Source organism: Trichosurus vulpecula, chromosome 3 (assembly GCF_011100635.1).
Source record: "Trichosurus vulpecula isolate mTriVul1 chromosome 3, mTriVul1.pri, whole genome shotgun sequence".
Taxonomy (NCBI): domain Eukaryota; kingdom Metazoa; phylum Chordata; class Mammalia; order Diprotodontia; family Phalangeridae; genus Trichosurus; species Trichosurus vulpecula.
Window position 1 is genome coordinate 192,182,611 of NC_050575.1, and position 19,437 is coordinate 192,202,047.

General features: G+C 36.8%; 1 protein-coding gene across 1 annotated transcript; it reads left to right on the forward strand.

The window, feature by feature from the left end:
- The first annotated feature begins 362 nt into the window (after nucleotides 1-362).
- On the forward strand, nucleotides 363-17,842 carry AURKA (aurora kinase A). Its single transcript, XM_036750441.1, has 9 exons — nucleotides 363-519; nucleotides 5,339-5,388; nucleotides 6,615-6,891; nucleotides 7,780-7,834; nucleotides 9,044-9,235; nucleotides 11,014-11,152; nucleotides 14,382-14,530; nucleotides 15,894-16,068; nucleotides 17,076-17,842. Exons 2-9 carry the CDS (start codon nucleotides 5,344-5,346, stop codon nucleotides 17,259-17,261), a joined length of 1,218 nt encoding a protein of 405 aa, XP_036606336.1. The 5' UTR covers nucleotides 363-519; nucleotides 5,339-5,343; the 3' UTR covers nucleotides 17,262-17,842.
- Nucleotides 17,843-19,437: the final 1,595 nt, after the last annotated feature.

The following is a 19,437-nucleotide window of genomic DNA, read 5'->3' on the forward strand; positions in this document are numbered from 1 at the left end:
GGCCGGAGCTCGTGCGCCTTGATATCGATTGGACAAACCGGTTCCAGGTCCCGCCCCTTTCGTTTCCTCCGCCTCGGCTGCCATTTTTGTTCCTGGCATGTTAGTATCGGGCGGGTTAAGTTCGTGTGTATTACTCCGGGTTCATCCCTTAAGCAACCATGGGAATGTCCAGGAGTAAATATTTTCCCATTTAGCTCTCATTAGCACTCGCAATGTTGGAGACTTAAGGGAAACCCAGAATCACAGTTTATTAAGTTAGGCCATTTGGTGATACTGTATCAGGGAACCCTACTGTTTATTGTACGCCTGCGCGGCGTCCGGGGCGTCTATTAGAGGTGGACCAGCCCGTGGCCAATAGGACGGAGACGCTTTCGGGGACGCTTCCAATCAGCGCTCGCTCGGCGTGGGACGTAAAAAGTGTATTTAAAAGAGGGACTATTTGAATTCAAACGGTAGAAGTTGTCTTATTTCTTCTTCCTGGGAACCTTCTGAGCGGATCTGACTTGAGGCCGGAGGGAGGTCTGTGTCCTCCAGGAGTTTAATCTTTCTGGGGAAAAGTACGAGAAGAGGTGTCTTTGTGAGGGGCTGGGGGTGCGTGGAAGATAAGTGCGGTGTTTGGGGGCCGCGTGGATTTGGGAGAGAAAGCCGGACTCTTTGAGAAGGGAAAGGCCTAGTTCAGCGGAGGCCTCACGGGCCATGGAGGCTGATTTTCTTTGGGGTTTAAGGTTGTGAATCTCCTAAGGTCCAGCTTGTGATGGAGGAGAATAGGGGATGTATTGTGTCTGTGTGGGTGGGTGATGGAATTCTATTCAATGTTTATTTATTAATATTTTAAACGCCTACGATGGGCACCCGGGTAAAACAAATCCACCGGTTTTGCTTTCCAGGACTTTATTAGGGTGGGCTAAGACAAGGCATGCAAGGACCATAGAAAGCTAGCAGATAAAGATTTATGGAAATTTGTGTGAAAGAAACCGGAAGTTCGATACAAGTTTGAGTTCACTGGCCTTGGTATACTTTTCTTTTTCCATATTTACTGACCTTGCCCATCAGTTCTATAAAAAACTTTTTTTTCCACTTAATTCAATTAACGTTTATTGTGCAAGGCCTATGTAGTTTACAACCTTTTGGTAGGTGCTCATTTATTAATGCTACATATTTGCAGACATTTAAAGCTTATCAGAAATTTGCTTTTTGTCCATTCTCTGATTGGAAGGCAGAATGCATGTTGTAGATAGAGTACTGGAGAACGGGAAACTTTGGTTTGAATATTGCCACTGCCGTTTACTGACTATGACCATGGGACAAGTCCCTTAACTACTCTGCTCCTCAATTGCTTTATCTTTAAAATGAAGAGGTTAAACTCGTTGTCCTCTGAGGTCCTATGATTCTAAGATTTGCTTCTCAGAGCTACTTTGGAGAAATTAGGAGGGAATGGCAGCGTCCTCTAATAGAGGATGGCTTAGAAGACCATATAAACCTTTTTTTTCCTTTATGACAATCAGTAATAATGGTTGACATTTATATTTAGTGCTTTTAAGATTTGCAAAGCACTTTGCATTTAAAGTAGATAATACCGGATTCCATTAGAGTAAGAACCTCCATTCTTCTAGTCTTCCACTTTTGTAATCTTGTTGCTATCTACTTACCATTTTCCATGTCCCTACTGTCCAGTCAGTTGCCAAATATTGCCGTTTTCTTCTTTGTAACATATTTTGCATCCATCCTTTCTGTACTCTTCTAAATCTATGACTAGGTTAGTTGAGGCCCTTATTAACTCCTACCGGGTAATTGTAATGGCTTCCTAATTGTTGTTGTCATTTCAGTCCTATCCCCCATTTGGGAATTTCTTGGCAAAGATACTGGAAGAGTTTGCCATTTACTTCTCCAGCTCATTTTACAGATGAGGAAACTGAGGCAAACAGGGTTCAGTGATTTGCCCAGGGTCACACAGCCAGTAATTGTTTGAGGCCAGATTTTAATTCAGGGAGATGAGTCTTTCTGACCCCACTTCAACACACCTAGTTGCCCCAATGGCCTCCTAATTGGTCTTCCCCAAATCCCTCCGAATTCCAGTCCATCTTCCTCACCCCTGCCAAAGTAATTTTTCTTAAGAGCGAATCTGCAAATCATGTTACTGTCCTACACAGTCAACTCCAAATAGCTCTCTACTGAACTTCTAGGAGCAAATATAAACTTTTACTTTTAAAGCCTTTTATAACCAGGCCCTAAAGAGGAGCCAGGTGTTTTTTTTGTCTTTATTTAGTATTTTATTTTTCCCCAGTTACATGTAAAACCAACTTTTAACATTTGTTTTTAAAACTTTGAATTCCAAATTCTCTCCCTTCCTCTCTCCCCACCCCCTCCACCTATGGAGAGGGCAAGCAATTTGATAGGGGTTATACATGTGTAGTCATGCAAAATATATCTATAAGTCATGTTGTGAAAGAGAACTTAGGAAAAAAACTAAAGAAAAATAAAGCAAAAAAGTATGCTTCAATCTGTATTCAGACACCATCAGTTCTTTCTCTGGGCATGGATATAACATTTTTCAGAGTTGTCTTGGATCGTTGTAAGAACTTACAGGTCCCTAGAAGTATCTCTGAGAATAGCTACACAAAACCCCTGAAGCTTGAGATAGTGTACCCTCCACCCTGGAAGCAGAGCCTTACTTTTAACAAACAGTTAAAAGTCAAGTAATAGGTTATCTTTCTAGTTTCATTTGAAGTTATTCCCCATACCTACTCTGGGATCCAACCGAATCAGACTCTTTCACACTTAGAAGTCCTTATCTTGTTTCCATCCCTGCCCTTTATATTGGCTGCCTCTAAGGCCAGAAATTTACTCCCTCCTCACCTCTTTTCTTTCAAAATGCAGCTCAATCACCACCTTCTACATAAAGCCTTTCTTTATGCCCACCACCTGACATCAAATGCCTTCTCTCCCAAACTGCATTGCAGTTAGCTACTTGGCATTCCCTTTATATCTTTGTATTTTATTAACTCCATCATGAACTTGTCTTCCTCCTAGGATGCAAGTTTCTTGGGAGTAGGTGCTGTATCATTCTTCACATCCCTAGTCCTTAGCAGAATGCCTAGCATCTCCCATGACCTCACAGCTGGTGTTATAAAGTGTATTTGAAACTCGGTCTTTTCTGACTCAAGTCTAGCTACCTCAAAGCTAATTTCTCAACTTCAGGTTTTAATTTTTTTTATTTGCTAGTGTATGTTGTACCTAAATTACTTTTTTCTTTTTTAAATTTTGTTTTAATTAACAAAAATTTATTTTCTATTCCACCTCCAAGATTTCCTTCCTCTGCCTCATTTAAGTTGCTTATTTTAGAAAAACACAATTCAGTACTTAATAAAAGACATCCATTTTGTGCTCAGTAGGCCTCTAAAATTAGAAAGTAGGTGTGGCATAGTGGAAGGAGCACTGCATTTGGAATTTGTTTCATGTTTCAGCCTATCCTTGTGTGACCTTGAGAAAGTTCTTTAACTTCTCTGAATCTCAGTTTCCCCTTTTGTAAAATGGGGGTGATATTTGTAATGCCTGTCTGACAAAGTTGATATGAGGAGCAAGTCAAATAATGTATGCAAATACTTAATAAGAGCTTTAGCTCTTCCGTCCGTCGGAGAGTACATCCTTTATTTCAAAAAATTGCATAAATATGATTGAAATGATTATTAATTTTACACATATGGTACTTTTAAATTGTATGGTATGTATTCCCTACTTGAACTGGGAATAAGAACTACTTTGTGCAGTCACTCTCATAGTACCCTGTACTGATAAGTTAAACTCCCTCTCTTCATTCTTTCCCCATTAGCTTAGGTAAGACTCTGGATTTAGTCTAGGCTTTGGATAATGGATACATAGTCTGTTGCAAAACCTGCTCTTAAGTATTTTAGTTGGGAGGGCCTTTCATAGTTTTGGATTACTTAGGGTAATCGTCACACCAAGATGAAAAACTGGAATAGTTATTTACTTGAAAGAGAACTCCCAGATCTTTTAAACCTTTGCTTGACCACATCACACCATCTACCATTTTAGCTTCCACCTTCCTTTCACTGCTATGTTGACAGTTAGTTGTTTAAATCTGATACCTTTACTTCATCACCTATTCCTTAACCCTCTAAAATTTGGCTTTCACTCCTACCAGTATACTGAAACTGTATTCTTAGAGGTCTCCATTTACCATGTCCTCAGACCTCTTAACCTATCCTTTGTATAACATTTGATAAGAATTCACAGTCCTCTCCTTGAAGTTCTCTTCCTGTACCCTCTAATATTACTAGCCAAGTTTTTCTTCCTCTGCTCAGTTTTCTTTGCATCCTTTGTAGTTCCAACTCTATCCCTTAATTGTTTGCTGGATATTCCTATTTGGCTAAAATCTAACTTATTCTGGTGGATCTCCTTGATGTCATTATTACCTCTATCCATGCAGATTGCAGCCTCATCCATGCCTTCTTATACTGTGAGAGTCTTTTCCATGTTCCCCATGAAGGAATCATTGAGTTTTGAATGGTTAATTCCTATAGCTTTTATTGTATGTAAACTGCTATGTATTTAATCATATGCTGACTTTCATACGTAAGTCCTAACTCCTTACACCTACATACTAGAGTTATACTTAGCATATATTAGCTTCTATTCCATTTATTTTGTTACTGAAGGAGTAGTAGGCTGTTTCCTCATCCATAAAATGAGGGGATTGTTCTGGATGACCTCTAAGGTCTTATTGAACTTTATATAAAGTCTATAGTCCTAGAAAGAAGTAAGAATGAAAAGTGAAAAAAAATTGAAGCTGTACAAGTTAATAGAAATGATAATTTTGTGCTAAGTAATTGCACTTGGGCATGGGTGAGTGAGAATGTATTTTATGAACATTAGGATACCTGAAGGAAACATTAGAACACTTGTACAGAGGGAAAATTGTCTTCATCATTTACAACTTGAATATATTTTAAATATGATTGCCTTCTACCTGCTCCCTTTGGTCTGTATTTGTTTTTACACAAGACATAATCAATGGAAAAATTGAGCAGCACTCTGGAGACTAGTTTTGATCACATCTTTTTTATAAAGTTTCACTGCAAATTTAAAATTTGCCGGTACACTATAAAAATCAACTTTTATTATGAAATTATAAAAAAAAAATTTCTACCAGTGTACTTTTCATCTCCTTGGGAAATGCTTTTACTCAGTATTTTCTCATGAAGGAGATAGATACAAAACATATACATGTAAGTATATGTGCTGTCATCTTCAGCTGGGTTTGTAAGGCATAGTATGTACTATGTGTCAAACTTTGACTAAGAAACTTTTTTCCCCCCAGGCAACATGGACAAATCTAAAGAAAACAGTGTTTCAGGACCTAGCAGCAAGGTAAAACATTATTAGAATATCAAAACTTTCCCAGGAGCTGTTGTAAAACCACAAGCTACAAAGTGATACATAGTAATGATTATATTTTGAGATCTTTAGCTTAGTAATTCCATTTTAACTCAACTATCTACAGACTCCTGAAAGTCAAGTGGTTTTCTTTGTCATTGCTTGTTCAGGTCAGCAGATTGGAGGGGAACGTGACCTAGAATAGTAGCTTCTCAACTGTGCCTCTAACCTCTGGCTCCTGTCCCACTCCACCATGCCCCAGCACATCTGTTTTAGTAATATTTTGACTATTTTCATCTGCTGTGCTTCAGGAAATAATAGGAACAAATTTGAGAGGCCCAAGTAATTTCCAAAACAATTCCATTTTCTGTGGAATAAGATATTTACATGTCGGCTAGAAGAAGTACCAGGCACAAACTCTTATGCACAAACGTCAATAAAAGGAGGAAAAATAGTGTGTGTAAAATTTTTTAAAACAAGTAAATGAAGTATTAATCTTAGTTTATGTTTTAAAAGGTGGCCACTTATTTTTTCCTTTTTATAGTATACACGCGCACACACGCGCAAGTACATGTAAACGTACGCGTACATGTCTTATCCTTGAAATCAGGGCAGGGATAGCAGCTCTTCATAATATGCAAAGTTGAATTTCTACCTGGGAAATTAGAATCATAAAATTTTAAGTTGGAAGTGACTTGTCCAGGGTTATGAAACCAGTTAATTAATTGATATCAGAGCTGGGACCAGAAAACAGGTCTCCTAACTCATAGGACAATGTTTTATTTTGTTTTTTGACTATACCATGATTGGCCTAGTCTGCAGACAGGGCAAAAAGGATGATAGTTACTATCTGATTTCCAAAGGAAGTTTTATTCCTAATCATTTATTTCTCTGGATAAATTGGAGAAAACTTGAAGTATCATTTTAACATCATGAAATTAGAGCTTCAGTTTTCTGATGAAGCAGAGTTTTTTTAATATACTTCTTATCAACTAAAGGAAAACTAAGAATTTGTAACATCTTTTTCCTATAAAAACAAATCAGAAAACATCTTAGAATGTAATAGTGTACCACTTGTCCTGACAAAATAATCAGTAAAATTAGTTCTATCATTCTTCATACAGGAAAGCAGAAATCTTTGTATAATTATGAAAAATCATTGTCCTAAGTGCCATAATTTAAAACTTTTTCCTTTCTTTCTTTCTTTCTTTATATTAAAGACAACCATTCCACTTGGGGAAGGTCCAAAACGTGTGCCTGTGACTCAGCTGATTTCTTCTCAGAATCGGTTACCTGCAAGTAGTGGACAAGCTCAGCGAGTCTTATGTTCTTCAAATACTCTTCTAGTTTCTTCCCAGGCACAAAAGAATGTCTCTAGTCATAAAGCAATTCAGACTCAACAGCCACAGAAGTTACAACCAGCACCTGTAATTCATCCTGCCTCAAGACCACCACATAGTACTTTAAACACTGAGCAATCTCAGACGCCAGTGTCTGGTATGTAAACTTTTGAGGCCTTTTGGATAGCTTCATCCTTTGTAGTTAGTATATAGATTTTTTGATAGTTTGTTTTTTGTTTTGGAACTCTTTTAAATTTCTTTTAAATTTTAAATTTTTTTTTTAATTTTAAATTTCTTTTTAATTTCTTTTTAAATTTTCTTTTAAATTTCCCTCAAATGAGTATGATATTCAAATTACTGTAGTTAAATGCTTTTTTGCATTTAAAGTTTGTGACCCAAAGTCAGAATAATAGCTGCCTGTTTCATTTTACTTGTACTTCATATTGCTTGCTGATTTTTGTGCAAAAAATATTAATGTTTCTTTTACAGTCATTGAATTGTCTTTGTATACTTTTTATTCAGGTGTGTCATGATAGCCTAAATTTCTCTATTTCTTTATGGCAATTTGTTGTGGAGGAAGTGGTAGATATAGTCAAAGAATTGTTTTTTGAGGAGTATGTAGTATGTGTGTATCTATAACATTCTCTTATCTTTTTTCCCCCTTTCCCCTCCCCAAGAAGTATGTTATGGACTAAAAAACCTAGTAACCTTGTTAGAAATCACTTAAATTGAGTGATTTTTTTAAAAGACTCCAGTTAGAAATATAGGATTGTAGAGGTAGTTTCTATAGACTGCTAATTTATTCAAGAACATGGCTTACTCTCTAAGTATCCTGTGATGCAGATGTTGATCCTTAAAATAGTGGTTTTTCTGAGAACCCTGACTTTGTATTTCTCCTGAAATTCTTTTTTTTCCCCCCGAGGTTCTTTGTTCCTATTTGTCCCATTAATCCTAGAAATGCCCCATATAATGAGTAGCAGGGAAAATTTTTATCTATAACTGTTTTTTAAACTGTATTGACCTTTTAAAATTGTTTTCTAACTAGCAAGCACTCCTGGAAAGGGAGAGCCACCAAGGCAGAAAAACGAGGAAACCAAAAAGTAAGATTTACTTATAAATTTTGAGACTAAATGTACACAGTACTGTTGGGATAATCCATTTTTTCTTCAAATAACTGTTAATGAATTCAGGGAAGACCCTAACTATAATTTGTTTATAAACATAGTTAGCCATCATGTAGGAAATAGAAACTAAATAATGTATCAATTTTAACAAAAAGCTATTTAGCTATGGTCCAAAATTGTTTTCTTTCCAGTAAAGAGAGGGGTATATGTGTGTGTGGAGGGTGGGGTAGTAGACAAGCATTTTTAAGCACAAAGAGCCACTGCAGCTCTTTATTGAGAGGAGTGAGGGGTGGGTAGGAAGTGTGGTCAGAAATAATCTTTAGGAAAAACACCTTGGTAACTGAGTGCAAGATGGATTAGAGAAGGGAGAGACCAGTTAGAAGGATTAATTAGAATTACATTAGTCCAGGTGAGAAGTGCTTCGGGCCTGAACTACAGTTGTAGTTCTATGAGTGGAGCAAAAGAGACATATAGGAGATGTTGTGAAGATAGAAATGGGAAGATTTGACTATAAAATGGATATATGGAATAAGCAGACACCAAAAACATGATGGGGTAACCACAGTTACTTTGGTTAAGTAACCTCTGGGCCTTGAATGCCTCATTTATCAAATAAAGAAGCTAAACAATTTAATTTAAATGATTTAAAAATCTAAGTTTCCTCCAACTTTAAATGCCATAGTTATTTTAATTTACCTTTGGCAAATTCTAGCATCATACGTTGAACATTGGACTATGAGAGTCTGGCTCTGGAGTTCTATCTTTGATTTTTTCAGTAACTGGTTGTGTAACGTTAGATGAGTTTTTTACCTGTTCTGTAACCCTTTCCTCATTTGTGAAAGTTAGGGGTTAGATTCTCTCATGAGGCTCCTTCCAGCTCTCTAGGGCTTTTTACTTTCTGACATTAATATAATTATTAGAAGCAGTTAGAGGCTGGGGAGAATCACTTGTGTATAATTGTCCTTCCTTAATGTTCATAAATAGCAATTACTGTTAAAATTCCCTGTTGCTTACGACAGTCACTGTTAGTAGATAGTTTGCCACTTTATGGTAGTGGTATTTTTCATATTATTTATTTGACGTTACTGTGTATAAAAGCATTATGTAAGTGTATACCACTTATTTACTTTGTAAGAAGGTATTTTTGTTTCTGTAAATTTAAATATATTTAAATATTCTTTGTAGAAGGCAGTGGGCATTGGATGACTTTGAAATTGGTCGCCCTTTGGGAAAAGGAAAGTTTGGAAATGTTTACTTGGCACGAGAGAAGCAAAGCAAGTTTATCCTGGCACTTAAAGTGCTTTTTAAGGCCCAACTGGAGAAAGCAGGAGTTGAACATCAGTTGAGGCGAGAAGTAGAAATACAGTCTCATCTTAGGTAAGTGTTATAGGGTATTAGTCAGAAAAGCAGAATAAAGAAAATTAATGCATGCACTGGGTTATTCATGGCTCACTAAGAAACATGGTGTGGCTTAGTTTATTAGCTCACTGTTTCTGAAAAATCATGTATAAATCACATTTATACTTACAGGACTTAATGAATTCACTGAAAATGAAGTGAAGATACTTTTGATAATGTAAACAATATTATAAGGTCAGGCAGCAGCTAGGTATGGATCAATATTTCACACTGTATGACAAGATAAGCTCCAAATAGGTATGTGACTTAGACATAAAAGGTGAAAGACATTAGAGGTGGAAGGGAAAAATTACATTTCGGTTATTTTGACATGACCAGACAAAGCAAAGAGAGGATCATAGAAGGTAAAATGGAAAGTTTTTATTACATAAAATTAATTTTTTTTTGCACAAACAAAACCAGTGCATCTAAAATTAGAAGAGAAGCAAATAACTAGGGGGAAAATCTTTGCAGTAAATTTCACTGATAATGGTCTCACTTCTAAGATACAGGGAACTGTATCAAGAAGAATAAGAGCCATTCCCCAGTTGATGAATGGCCAGAGGTTATGAAAAGGGCAGTTTTCAGTCAAGCTATCAAAAGTCATGTGAAAAAATAATGGAGAAAATTAAAACTAAAGCAACTCTGAGGTTCTACTTCATACCCCTCAAATTGGCAGAGTTGAAAGGGCTGTGGGGAAACAGATACATTAAACTGTGAATTGGTCCCTATTTTGGAAAACAATTTGGAACTATACCCCAAATAATACTACTTTGGTCTGTACACCAAAGATATAAAAGAGGGAAAGGACCCATGTGTGTAAAAATATTTAAAGCACCTTTTTTTAATGTTGTCAAAGAATTAGAAACTAAAGGGGTGCTTATCAGTTGTGTTAAGGTGAATAAATGATGGCGTATGAATATGATAGAGCACTGTTGTAAGAAATGATGAAGAGGATAGTTTCAGTGAAGCCTGGAAGGACTGATAGAGTGTATAAACTGCAGAGTGAAGTGAGAATAATCAGGAGAACCACAGCATTGTAATGACAAACAATTTTGAAATACTTTGAACTGTGATTAGTACCATGACCAACTATGATTCCAGAGGATTCATGATAAAAGCATGCTATTCAACTCCTGAGGGAGAAGTAATGGACTCAGGGTGCAGATTGAGACATATTTTTTGGACATGGCCAATGCCAGAATTTATGTTGGCTTTTGTTTGTTCAATGAGTAGAGAAGAGGAAGATAAGGTGGAGTTTTGCTCATTGAAAAAATATTTTGGGGGGGGCAGTTAGGTGGCGAAGTGAGTAGAGCACCAGCCTTGGAGTCAGGAGGACCTGAGTTCAAATCTGGCCTCAGACACTTGACTCACTAGCTGTGTGACCTTGGGCAAGCCACTTAACCCCAATTGCCCTGCTTTCCCCACTCTGAAAAAAAAAAGGAAAAAATATTTTTTAATACTAAAAGCATGCTACTTGTTAGTTTTTTTTTTTTTTAATTTGGGTTTTCTTTAAGGGTAGCATATCTATTGCAGTCTTACAGCTTTCACATAGCCTTTTTTCCCCAACCATAAGACTTTTAAGTATCAAAAGCCACAGTGGTGAAAATAATGTATCCTATGTGATATATTTTCTTAATTTAATGTTTACCTTTTCTAAACTAGGAATCCTGTATCTGTATTAAAAGGAGCAAAAAGATAATAGTGCTGAGATGCTGATGATACTTTTTTTGCAGAGTATTCTTTCTTTGTTGCAGGCATCCTAATATTCTGAGATTATATGGTTATTTTCATGATGCCACAAGAGTTTACCTAATTCTAGAATATGCACCTCGTGGAGAAGTCTATAGAGAGCTTCAAAAGCTTTCAAAGTTTGATGAACAAAGAACGGCTACTGTAAGTTTTAGCTAAATGCCTGATGGACTAAATAATTTCTAAAGTTTTTTTTTTCCTTTTTAGGTTCATTAGCACTGTAACTTTTTAACTGTAGTAGAATAGACTCCACGTTTTAGGTTTAGTTACCCAAATAAGATGATTATTTTAGATGGGTAAACCAAAACAGTTCATGTATCTTAAAGTGATAATGGGATTTGCACAGAATTTTGAATGTAAAGGGCTCTCAGAAATCATTTAGTCCAACCTGTACATCAGTAGAAATCCTCTCCATCAGACAACAAAAATATTAAGCCTTTAGTGTATGTCAGAAAATGCTAAGCACTGGGACCACAAAGAAACTGTGCCTGCCTTCAAGGAGTGTACATTCTCATTGGGGAAAAATATATAAATAGCTTAGATATGTACAAAATACATAGAGAGTGGATGGAAGATAATTTATGAGGGGAAAACCCTCTCAGCTGGGGGACCAGGCAAGGTTTCTTAAAGAAAGAAGGTGGAACTTGAGTTGTGTTGAAGGAAGCCAGAGAAATAAGAGGCAAAAAAGATGGGACAAAGAATTCTAAACTCGAGGAGATGGCCACTACAAAGAGGATGAAGGACTTTCCGAACTAGTTCATTCTACTTGAGGATAACTCTAATGAGAAGGGAAAAACTTCCTAAAATCTGACTCTGGAACTTTTGCCCACTCTTTCTGCCTTTCTGGTGACAAGGAGAACAGTTACATGGTAGGCCTTTTATACACGACAGAAGATATTATGCAATTACACTTTTTTGGGTTTTTTTTTCCCGGCCAAACATTTCTAAATCTGGGCAGTAGGTGCCAGGCCTGGAATCAGGAAGACATCATCCTGGGCTCAAATCTGGCCTCAGATGTTAACTGTGACCCTGGGTTAGTCACTTAACCCTGTTTGCCTCAGTTTTCTCATCTGTAAAATGAACTGGAGAAGGAAATGGCAAACTACTCCAATATCTTTACCAAGAAAACACCAAAGGGGGTCACAAAGAAGTGGATGTAACTGAAAAGGACTGAACAACAAACAGAGAATTCCTAAATCTTCCATTCCTAAATCCCTAATTGTGAGAATTGTGGTTTTGTTTTCATTTTAAGACTAGGTCATAGTAGTGGCTATGGAAGATGCAGGATCATGGATCTAGAGCCAGAAGGAACCCCAGAGGCTATCTTGTCTGAACTCTTTCTCCATCTTCCCTCCCAATTTTACATATGAGGAAATCAAGGCCCAAGGAGCTTAAATGACTTTACCCAGGACATATAATAATCAGTCAACAAGCATCATGTATTTAGTGTGTACGAGGCACTCTGTTACGTGTTGGGCGTACAAAGGCAAAAACACAGTGTCGGTCTTTAAGAAATTCACATTCTCATAGGGGATGCAATGCAACTGTGTACTTACATGTATAGTGTAAATGTGAAGTACTTTGAATGCTAAACAGAGAAATTTATATCTGATACTGGTAGTCATGGGAGCCATTGAGTTGAATAGATGGGGTTGACATTACCTTAGGAAGATCACTTTGGCAGCTGAGTGGAGGATGACCTGAAGTGGGGAGAGACTTGAAGCAGAAAGACCAACCAAAAGGCTGTTGTGTCCAATTGATTTGAATTCTGGTCCCCTGACTTCATATCCAATAAAGTAGCCTCATTGGCTGTTTCAACAGAATAATTATGGGGACTTTGTTAGAGATTTTGATGTGTAAAGTTTTCAGTTCAGCAAAAATCAAAGAAGCATGTAGGTTTTCTTTAGTTGAATCAACTACTCAAAATAGAATCATTTCAGGAAATTATTTCAATAGGCAAAAATCTACCTTACCTAGAAATTCACTAGTATGAAACAATTCAAAGTTTGTAGAGTTGGGGAATAGCTTCTTTTGTTTTAATCTTTGTGCAACTTAGTTTTTGTACAACTCAGGAACAGCCAACTTTAATTTTGGCCTGATATAATTTGAAAGAGTCAAAAAGCCTATGTTTAGAGCAGGGGTTCTTAACAGTGGGATTGTGTGTCTATTTCAAGGGGGTCTGTGAACTTGGATTGGAAAAAAAGTTAAGTATTTCCTTAACCTCTAATTGAAATTTGGCATTTCTTTCAATTATGAATTTTAAAAACAAACAGCAGAACTCTAATTATGAGAAGGGGTCATTGGCTTCACCAGACTGTCAGAAGGATCTATGACACTCAAAAGGTTAAGAACTTCTGATATAGAGGTTAATATTTGATGGGGGGAGGGAATAGTGTTAATCTTTGTCACTGACTCAGACTTATTTATCAGCTCTATTTAATTTCTAAATTACCTACCTTGTTTCTACTGCTTGTGGTTGCTTTTTCTTTGTAGTTAAAATTTACCTGAGCACACGTACCTGAAGGAGGAAAGAACAAAATATAAAACTTTTTGAGGTGGCAATTTTATGAAATTAAAGTGACTAGTTTTAATTAAGATTTAAAATTGTATGTGTGTGTCATCAAAGAATAGCCATTGGTATGTTTTAATTCTCCTCTGTGTTGTAATAAATTTCTGGGGGTTGGACTCATTTGTAGAAAAGAGGGCCTTTGTTTTAAATTAGTGTTGTAAAAATGGTGGTAGATGCATTAAAAAAAAAAAGTTCTGGAACCAGTGCTATCATTGCTTCCTGCCCTCACAGTTCTTAGGAGAGCTAAAAAAGACTTTTCAGAGATCATTTAATGCAACTTTCATTTCCCATATGAGAATAATGACCCCAGAAAAGTCAAGTATCTTGCCCAAGGTCATGGAGCTAGCAAATGCCAAATCCTGAAATTGGACAGTAGATCCCAGACTTCAAGCCCCAAGTGAACTTCTCCACCATACCACTCTGCCTTTATTAATAAGGACACTGTTAACCTTCTCTACTAAAATGCTAGTGTGAATTGATGGAAGTTGATATTTCTCCCAAATAGGGGGAATCTCTCTAGTTCTTTATCCCTTTCCGGTTACTGCCTTAACGCTGTCTCTCCCCTTATCAAAGATCAAATGATTCTTAGTACGTTTTCATAATAAATAACTTAAGAATGAATAAATCATTAACAAAAATATTAGTCAAGAGGCTTATGGTTAATTTTGTGACCTTTATCACTTTTTTCAAGATTTGTGAAAATATAAAATATTGAGCTATTTAGCTTTTCACAAAGGAGGTTTCTAAAATTAAATTATTTGACATAACTTAAATATTGACTTTCCCACTGACCTTTTTTATTAGTATATCACAGAGCTGGCAGATGCTTTATCATATTGCCACTCAAAAAAGGTGATTCATCGAGATATTAAGCCAGAGAATTTACTACTTGGATCAGACGGAGAGCTGAAGATTGCAGATTTTGGTTGGTCAGTTCATGCTCCATCATCTAGGTAAGAGTATAATCTTAAACTGGGCCTTTAGCTTGATTTGTTTGGCACAAGGCCCTCCCTGTTTGTGTGTGATCTGGATCTGTGATTTCCTTGGGTGAGACTCCTTGAAACTGCAGATTTGAGAGATTCCCTCTGGCACTGAGAGTTTGTCAGGGGTGCTATACTGCTCTTAGTATTCTGGGGAATTATTAGGCTACTAACTATGTCCCTAGTACCACTATGACAAGGAGGAACATTATCTAACTTGAAAAGCTTACTTAATAGATTTTTCAGGAGGATCAGCATTGTAATATACAAACAAACAAAATTTCCAATAGTAAGACTTTGAATAGGCTACAACTTCTTAATCATGAAGGGATATGTGGATTCCTTGGTTCTGTTTTCACTCTGTGGAAGTACCCAGAACAGTGGACCACTGGATAGAATTTGAAAACTTTTAACAAAGTTGACGTAGATTTTAACACTTTAACGGTCTTTTTTCAAGGTAAAATATGCCTGAAAAGCAGTGGTAAAACAAGTTGAGTATATGCTATTGCATTTTTTGTTCAACCTGCATCATTAATGGTAACCATTAAGTATGTAAAAGCAAGAAATGAGAAATTGTTTTTATAAAATAAGGGCTGGAAGTGACCTTAGACCCCTATTCTTTTTTGTGTGTGGTAAAAACCTGAAACATCATCAAATGTAGGACATACATTGGTATAACAACTCTTTCCACTGATTCCCATCAGGTACTCATCTAAGATAGAGTCTTACAGACTTCCAGGGCACTGGGAAATTAAGTGCTTTACTTGCCTGTAATTGTAGACCTACTGTTTCAAATGCAAGACTTGGACCTGAGGTCTTCCTATTCCAAGGCTGGACAACTTATTTTATGCCATGTAGCCTCTCAACCCTAGACTCTAGGCTAACCCCCAGTTTTATAGGTTAGAACATGAGACCCAGAGAAGTGACATGATTAACAAGTCTTTCAGCTAGCTAGCAGCAGAGCCGAAACTAGAATCCAAGCTCATTCAGCATTGAAGGAGCAAATGGCCACCTTTAGTGTGAACTCACTGTACAGTAAATAGCCTATGGTAAAGTGCTTTTAATGACTACTATGCCCATGTGCTTCTTGGATTTCAAAAGAGTTTACCACTTGATTCTTGTTCATAGTTTGGCCAGGCTGTTTACCCAACCTAATTAGCATTCTGCAATAGAAGGGCATATATGAAACTTATAAAAACCCTGCTTGATTTTAGGAGACTTGCAAGGTCATTTGAATCGAGTAATTAAGTTGTGTTTTAGTCTTTGTTTTATGAATGTGAATAAGAAGGAATTTACTAACATGTGGGCTTTTTACTAACCTCTCAATTAATTGTAGGAGGACAACTCTTTGTGGCACACTTGACTATCTACCTCCTGAGATGATTGAAGGCAGGATGCATGATGAAAAGGTAGATCTTTGGAGTCTTGGAGTTCTGTGCTATGAATTTCTAGTTGGAAAACCTCCCTTTGAAGCAGAAACATATCAAGAAACCTACAGAAGCATTTCAAAGGTAAAATAACTGAAAACCCATCACTCAAATTATTTCTTTACGTAATATGATTTCAATTTTTTTGTTGTTAATCAGGTCTGCTAAGAATAGTGTATTCATAAAATACTTCCTTTCATGTCTTTTTCATCAATCTTAGTGTGCAGGGAATCACATTTCCTCAGTCTCCTGCATGTGTGACTTCGGGTTGTCTCTGTCTTGTCTCTCCCTAACCAATCATATAATCTCTTAGTAGGTCCTTTTGGTTCCATCTGCACTTTGCTTCACATCCATCCTCTCTTTTCTGTTCCCACTCCCCTCGCCCTAAGGCGTTCTTACCATACTGTGTGCCTGAATTATGAAAATAGTCTACTTTGGTGGCTTGCTACTTTGCTTTTGGCTGATAATCTGTCCATAGAATATTCTTTCTTACATATGGATCTGAATATGTTACTCTTTCTCAAATTTTCCATGTTCTACCTATTTTTTTACCTTCTGAGTAAAGTACAGACATCTCTGCCTAGCATTCAAGGCCTTCCGCAACTTCTTCTTTGCCTCCATATATTCTCCTTCTGCTTAACCAGACATGTCTTTTTTTTTCCAAATGTTCAATGCGTTTTCCTTCCTCTGCACCTTTGCCTATATTATTCCCTTCTCTAGGAATCTATTCTTTAACATTCTCATCTGCTGAGCTTCTTATTTAAAACTTACCAATATTACCTCCTCCAGAAAAACCTTCCCCAAGTCTTCTCTCTTCCTTTCTTCTTTCAGATGATGTGTAGAAGTAGTGAACTTCCTCCTCAGGCCTCATAGTACTTTGTTTTATAATTCTGCAATACACTTTACTAGGATACATAGTATTATGTAATATTTTTCGGCATCTTAGCTCCGTACTAGACTGTAAATTCCATCTGTTCTAAACTTTGTGTTTCTTAAAGTGTCTGGCACTGCGTTCTATACCCACCTCTTGGTGGAAGATGTTTCTACTATACTCTTGAATTGTTGATTCATATGATCTGTTTTTCTTCTAGGTTGAATATAAATTCCCTGACTTTGTAACAGAAGGGGCTAGAGATCTCATTTCAAGACTTCTGAAGCATAATCCTTACCAAAGGCTGACACTAAAGGAACTCCTTGAACATCCTTGGATCACAGCAAATTCTTCAAAATCACCAAGCAGCCGAAAAAGCAAAGAATCAAACAGTGCAAAATCTTAAGATTCTTGCCTTTTAGGAAATTTGAGCCAAGGTTACTGCGTTACCATACAAGAAATGCTACTGAAGTGGGATGTAGTTTTGGGAAATTGCCTTCAGTCTGGGCTGTTGAAGGGGGAAAAAATTAACTTGAATGTTCAATACCTTAACTTGCACTAGTTGTAATCTTCAGTTCTGTGAGTTAAGTGAGAAAACTCAACTACACTTAAATATCATTCTGAAGTAAGACAGTTGAAGGAATAAAAGCAAACAGGAAGTTGCTTATTGGCTCAGTCCTCTGAGGCAGGTTAACACAGGAGCTGCCAAAGAACCAATGTGCCCTAGACACAATGTTGAAATTGCTGAGAAAGGTGGACTACAGTTGTCCTCATCTTTGTGTCTTTTTAAGGACAGTGCAATAACTTTCCAATAACTCTTAAGTGTTGTCTTTTTTTTTTTTAATTTATTGGGCAGATGAGGCTTTTGTCATGTGGTCTGAATCTGAACAAAACTGGTAAATCCCTATGAACACTGATTTTCTTTTCTATACTGTTTGAATGTTGACTGTCCTATGACTTTATTAAATAAAGACTTGCTTAAAAGTATATTCTTTGTACTTGATGTATAAGAATGGGAGAAAAAGGATCTTGTTAGGATATATATTTCTTGTAGTTGCAGCCAACAGATATTTTAAGAATTTGGTATGTTTTATAACTATAAGCAAGTCCTAGAAAATGCTCAGGATTGAAAGTTAGCAACATTTTTACCTCTATGTGTGTACGTATACACACATGCGTGCGCGCGTGCACACACACGTGTATTTATTTATTGAGGCAATCAGGGTTAAGTGACTTGCCCAGGGTCACACAGCTAGTAATTGTCTGAGGCTGGATTTGAACTAAGGTCCTCCTGGCTTTAGGGCTAATGCTTGATGTATTGTACCACCTAACTGCCCCTTACCTATGTATATTTAGGGGCAATATCTGTTGCAAAGAAAAAACTACTTATTCTGTAACCAACTTAGGAAGTTTTTATAACTGCAGCAGAATCATTTGCTAAAGTATTTACCTTATACCATGATTATAAGTTCTGATAGAAATTTTGACTGACTCTTGCTATAAAATAAAAGAATTTCAATAAATTAGTGTTGTTAATTTCACTTAGAGTAGTGAAGTCGAACTTTAGTTCAAAAGTATTAGCATCAGTAATGGTACTTAAAGATCCAGTAAGTATCTGGTTGCCATTTTGTACTATAAATAATGCCAAACAGACATTTTAGCCCTGAAAAGGGATGCTTTCAGTGACGAGTCTTATGACGCTAGGTAATTTTGATACAATGAAATTTGGGTAGAAGTCTAAATTGGTATTGTGCAATCTACAAATGGTGTCAGTTGAGGGTCAGAGGAAGAAGTAGCAGGTGATGATCACTGTGACTCCCATATTGGCAGCAATATGCCAGCTTGCTAGCAAACCTTTGTCATGTGGTGGAAAATATTCCAAGAATTGTCAAATGGAGCACACATGCTGCGAGAAGGAACCTAGAGAGCATTACTAAATATTACAAAGTCTTGGCCAAGAAGCTAAAAACCTTAGGGGAACTGCTCTGGATTTGGGAAGTAAATGCCTCTTGGCTAAGGAGCTGGTGTCCAAGAAAGGGATTTGGGTTTCTGGACTGGGTTGGAATATAGGTACCTGACCAGACATAGCATATGCCTAATGAAGACAGGTGAAAGGGTGTTTATTTGTCTGGAGTTGTGCAAATCTAAGGCCTTAGTCAGAAAAGTGGAAACTTTGTATGCTCTGCTAGATATTAAGAGTTAATTATGACATAGAAAAAATTGCAGCTGATAAAAATTCTAGGAAGAAGAATCTGTAGTAAAAGTCCATGGCCTCACAATGTCTACATAAATTCCCTGAATCTGGGTTTGGGCAAGACAGAGTTATAAAAACAAAGGAAAATATGAATTCAAAGTCAGCACTAAAAGAAATTAGCATGTTATAGCGAGTGGAGTCTTGTGCCAGACATTAAAAGTTAGATTTTAATCTTGTCTCAGTTTCTTCATCTGTAAAATGGGGAAAATGGCAACTTCAAGTTTGTAAGGGTGAAATAAGGCATGCAATATTTTGCAAACCATAAAGAAATATTCAGATGTGAGCTGTTATTATATGTTACTCAAAATAGATTAAGTTCCAATTCCAG

Bases quoted from the DNA above. Each gene is read 5' to 3' on its own strand.
- AURKA (XM_036750441.1), top strand. From the start codon at position 5,344: ATGGACAAATCTAAAGAAAACAGTGTTTCAGGACCTAGCAGCAAG. The intron at 5,389-6,614 runs GTAAAACATTAT...TTTATATTAAAG, and splicing joins TTTCAGGACCTAGCAGCAAG to ACAACCATTCCACTTGGGGA. The intron at 7,835-9,043 runs GTAAGATTTACT...TATTCTTTGTAG, and splicing joins AAAAACGAGGAAACCAAAAA to AAGGCAGTGGGCATTGGATG.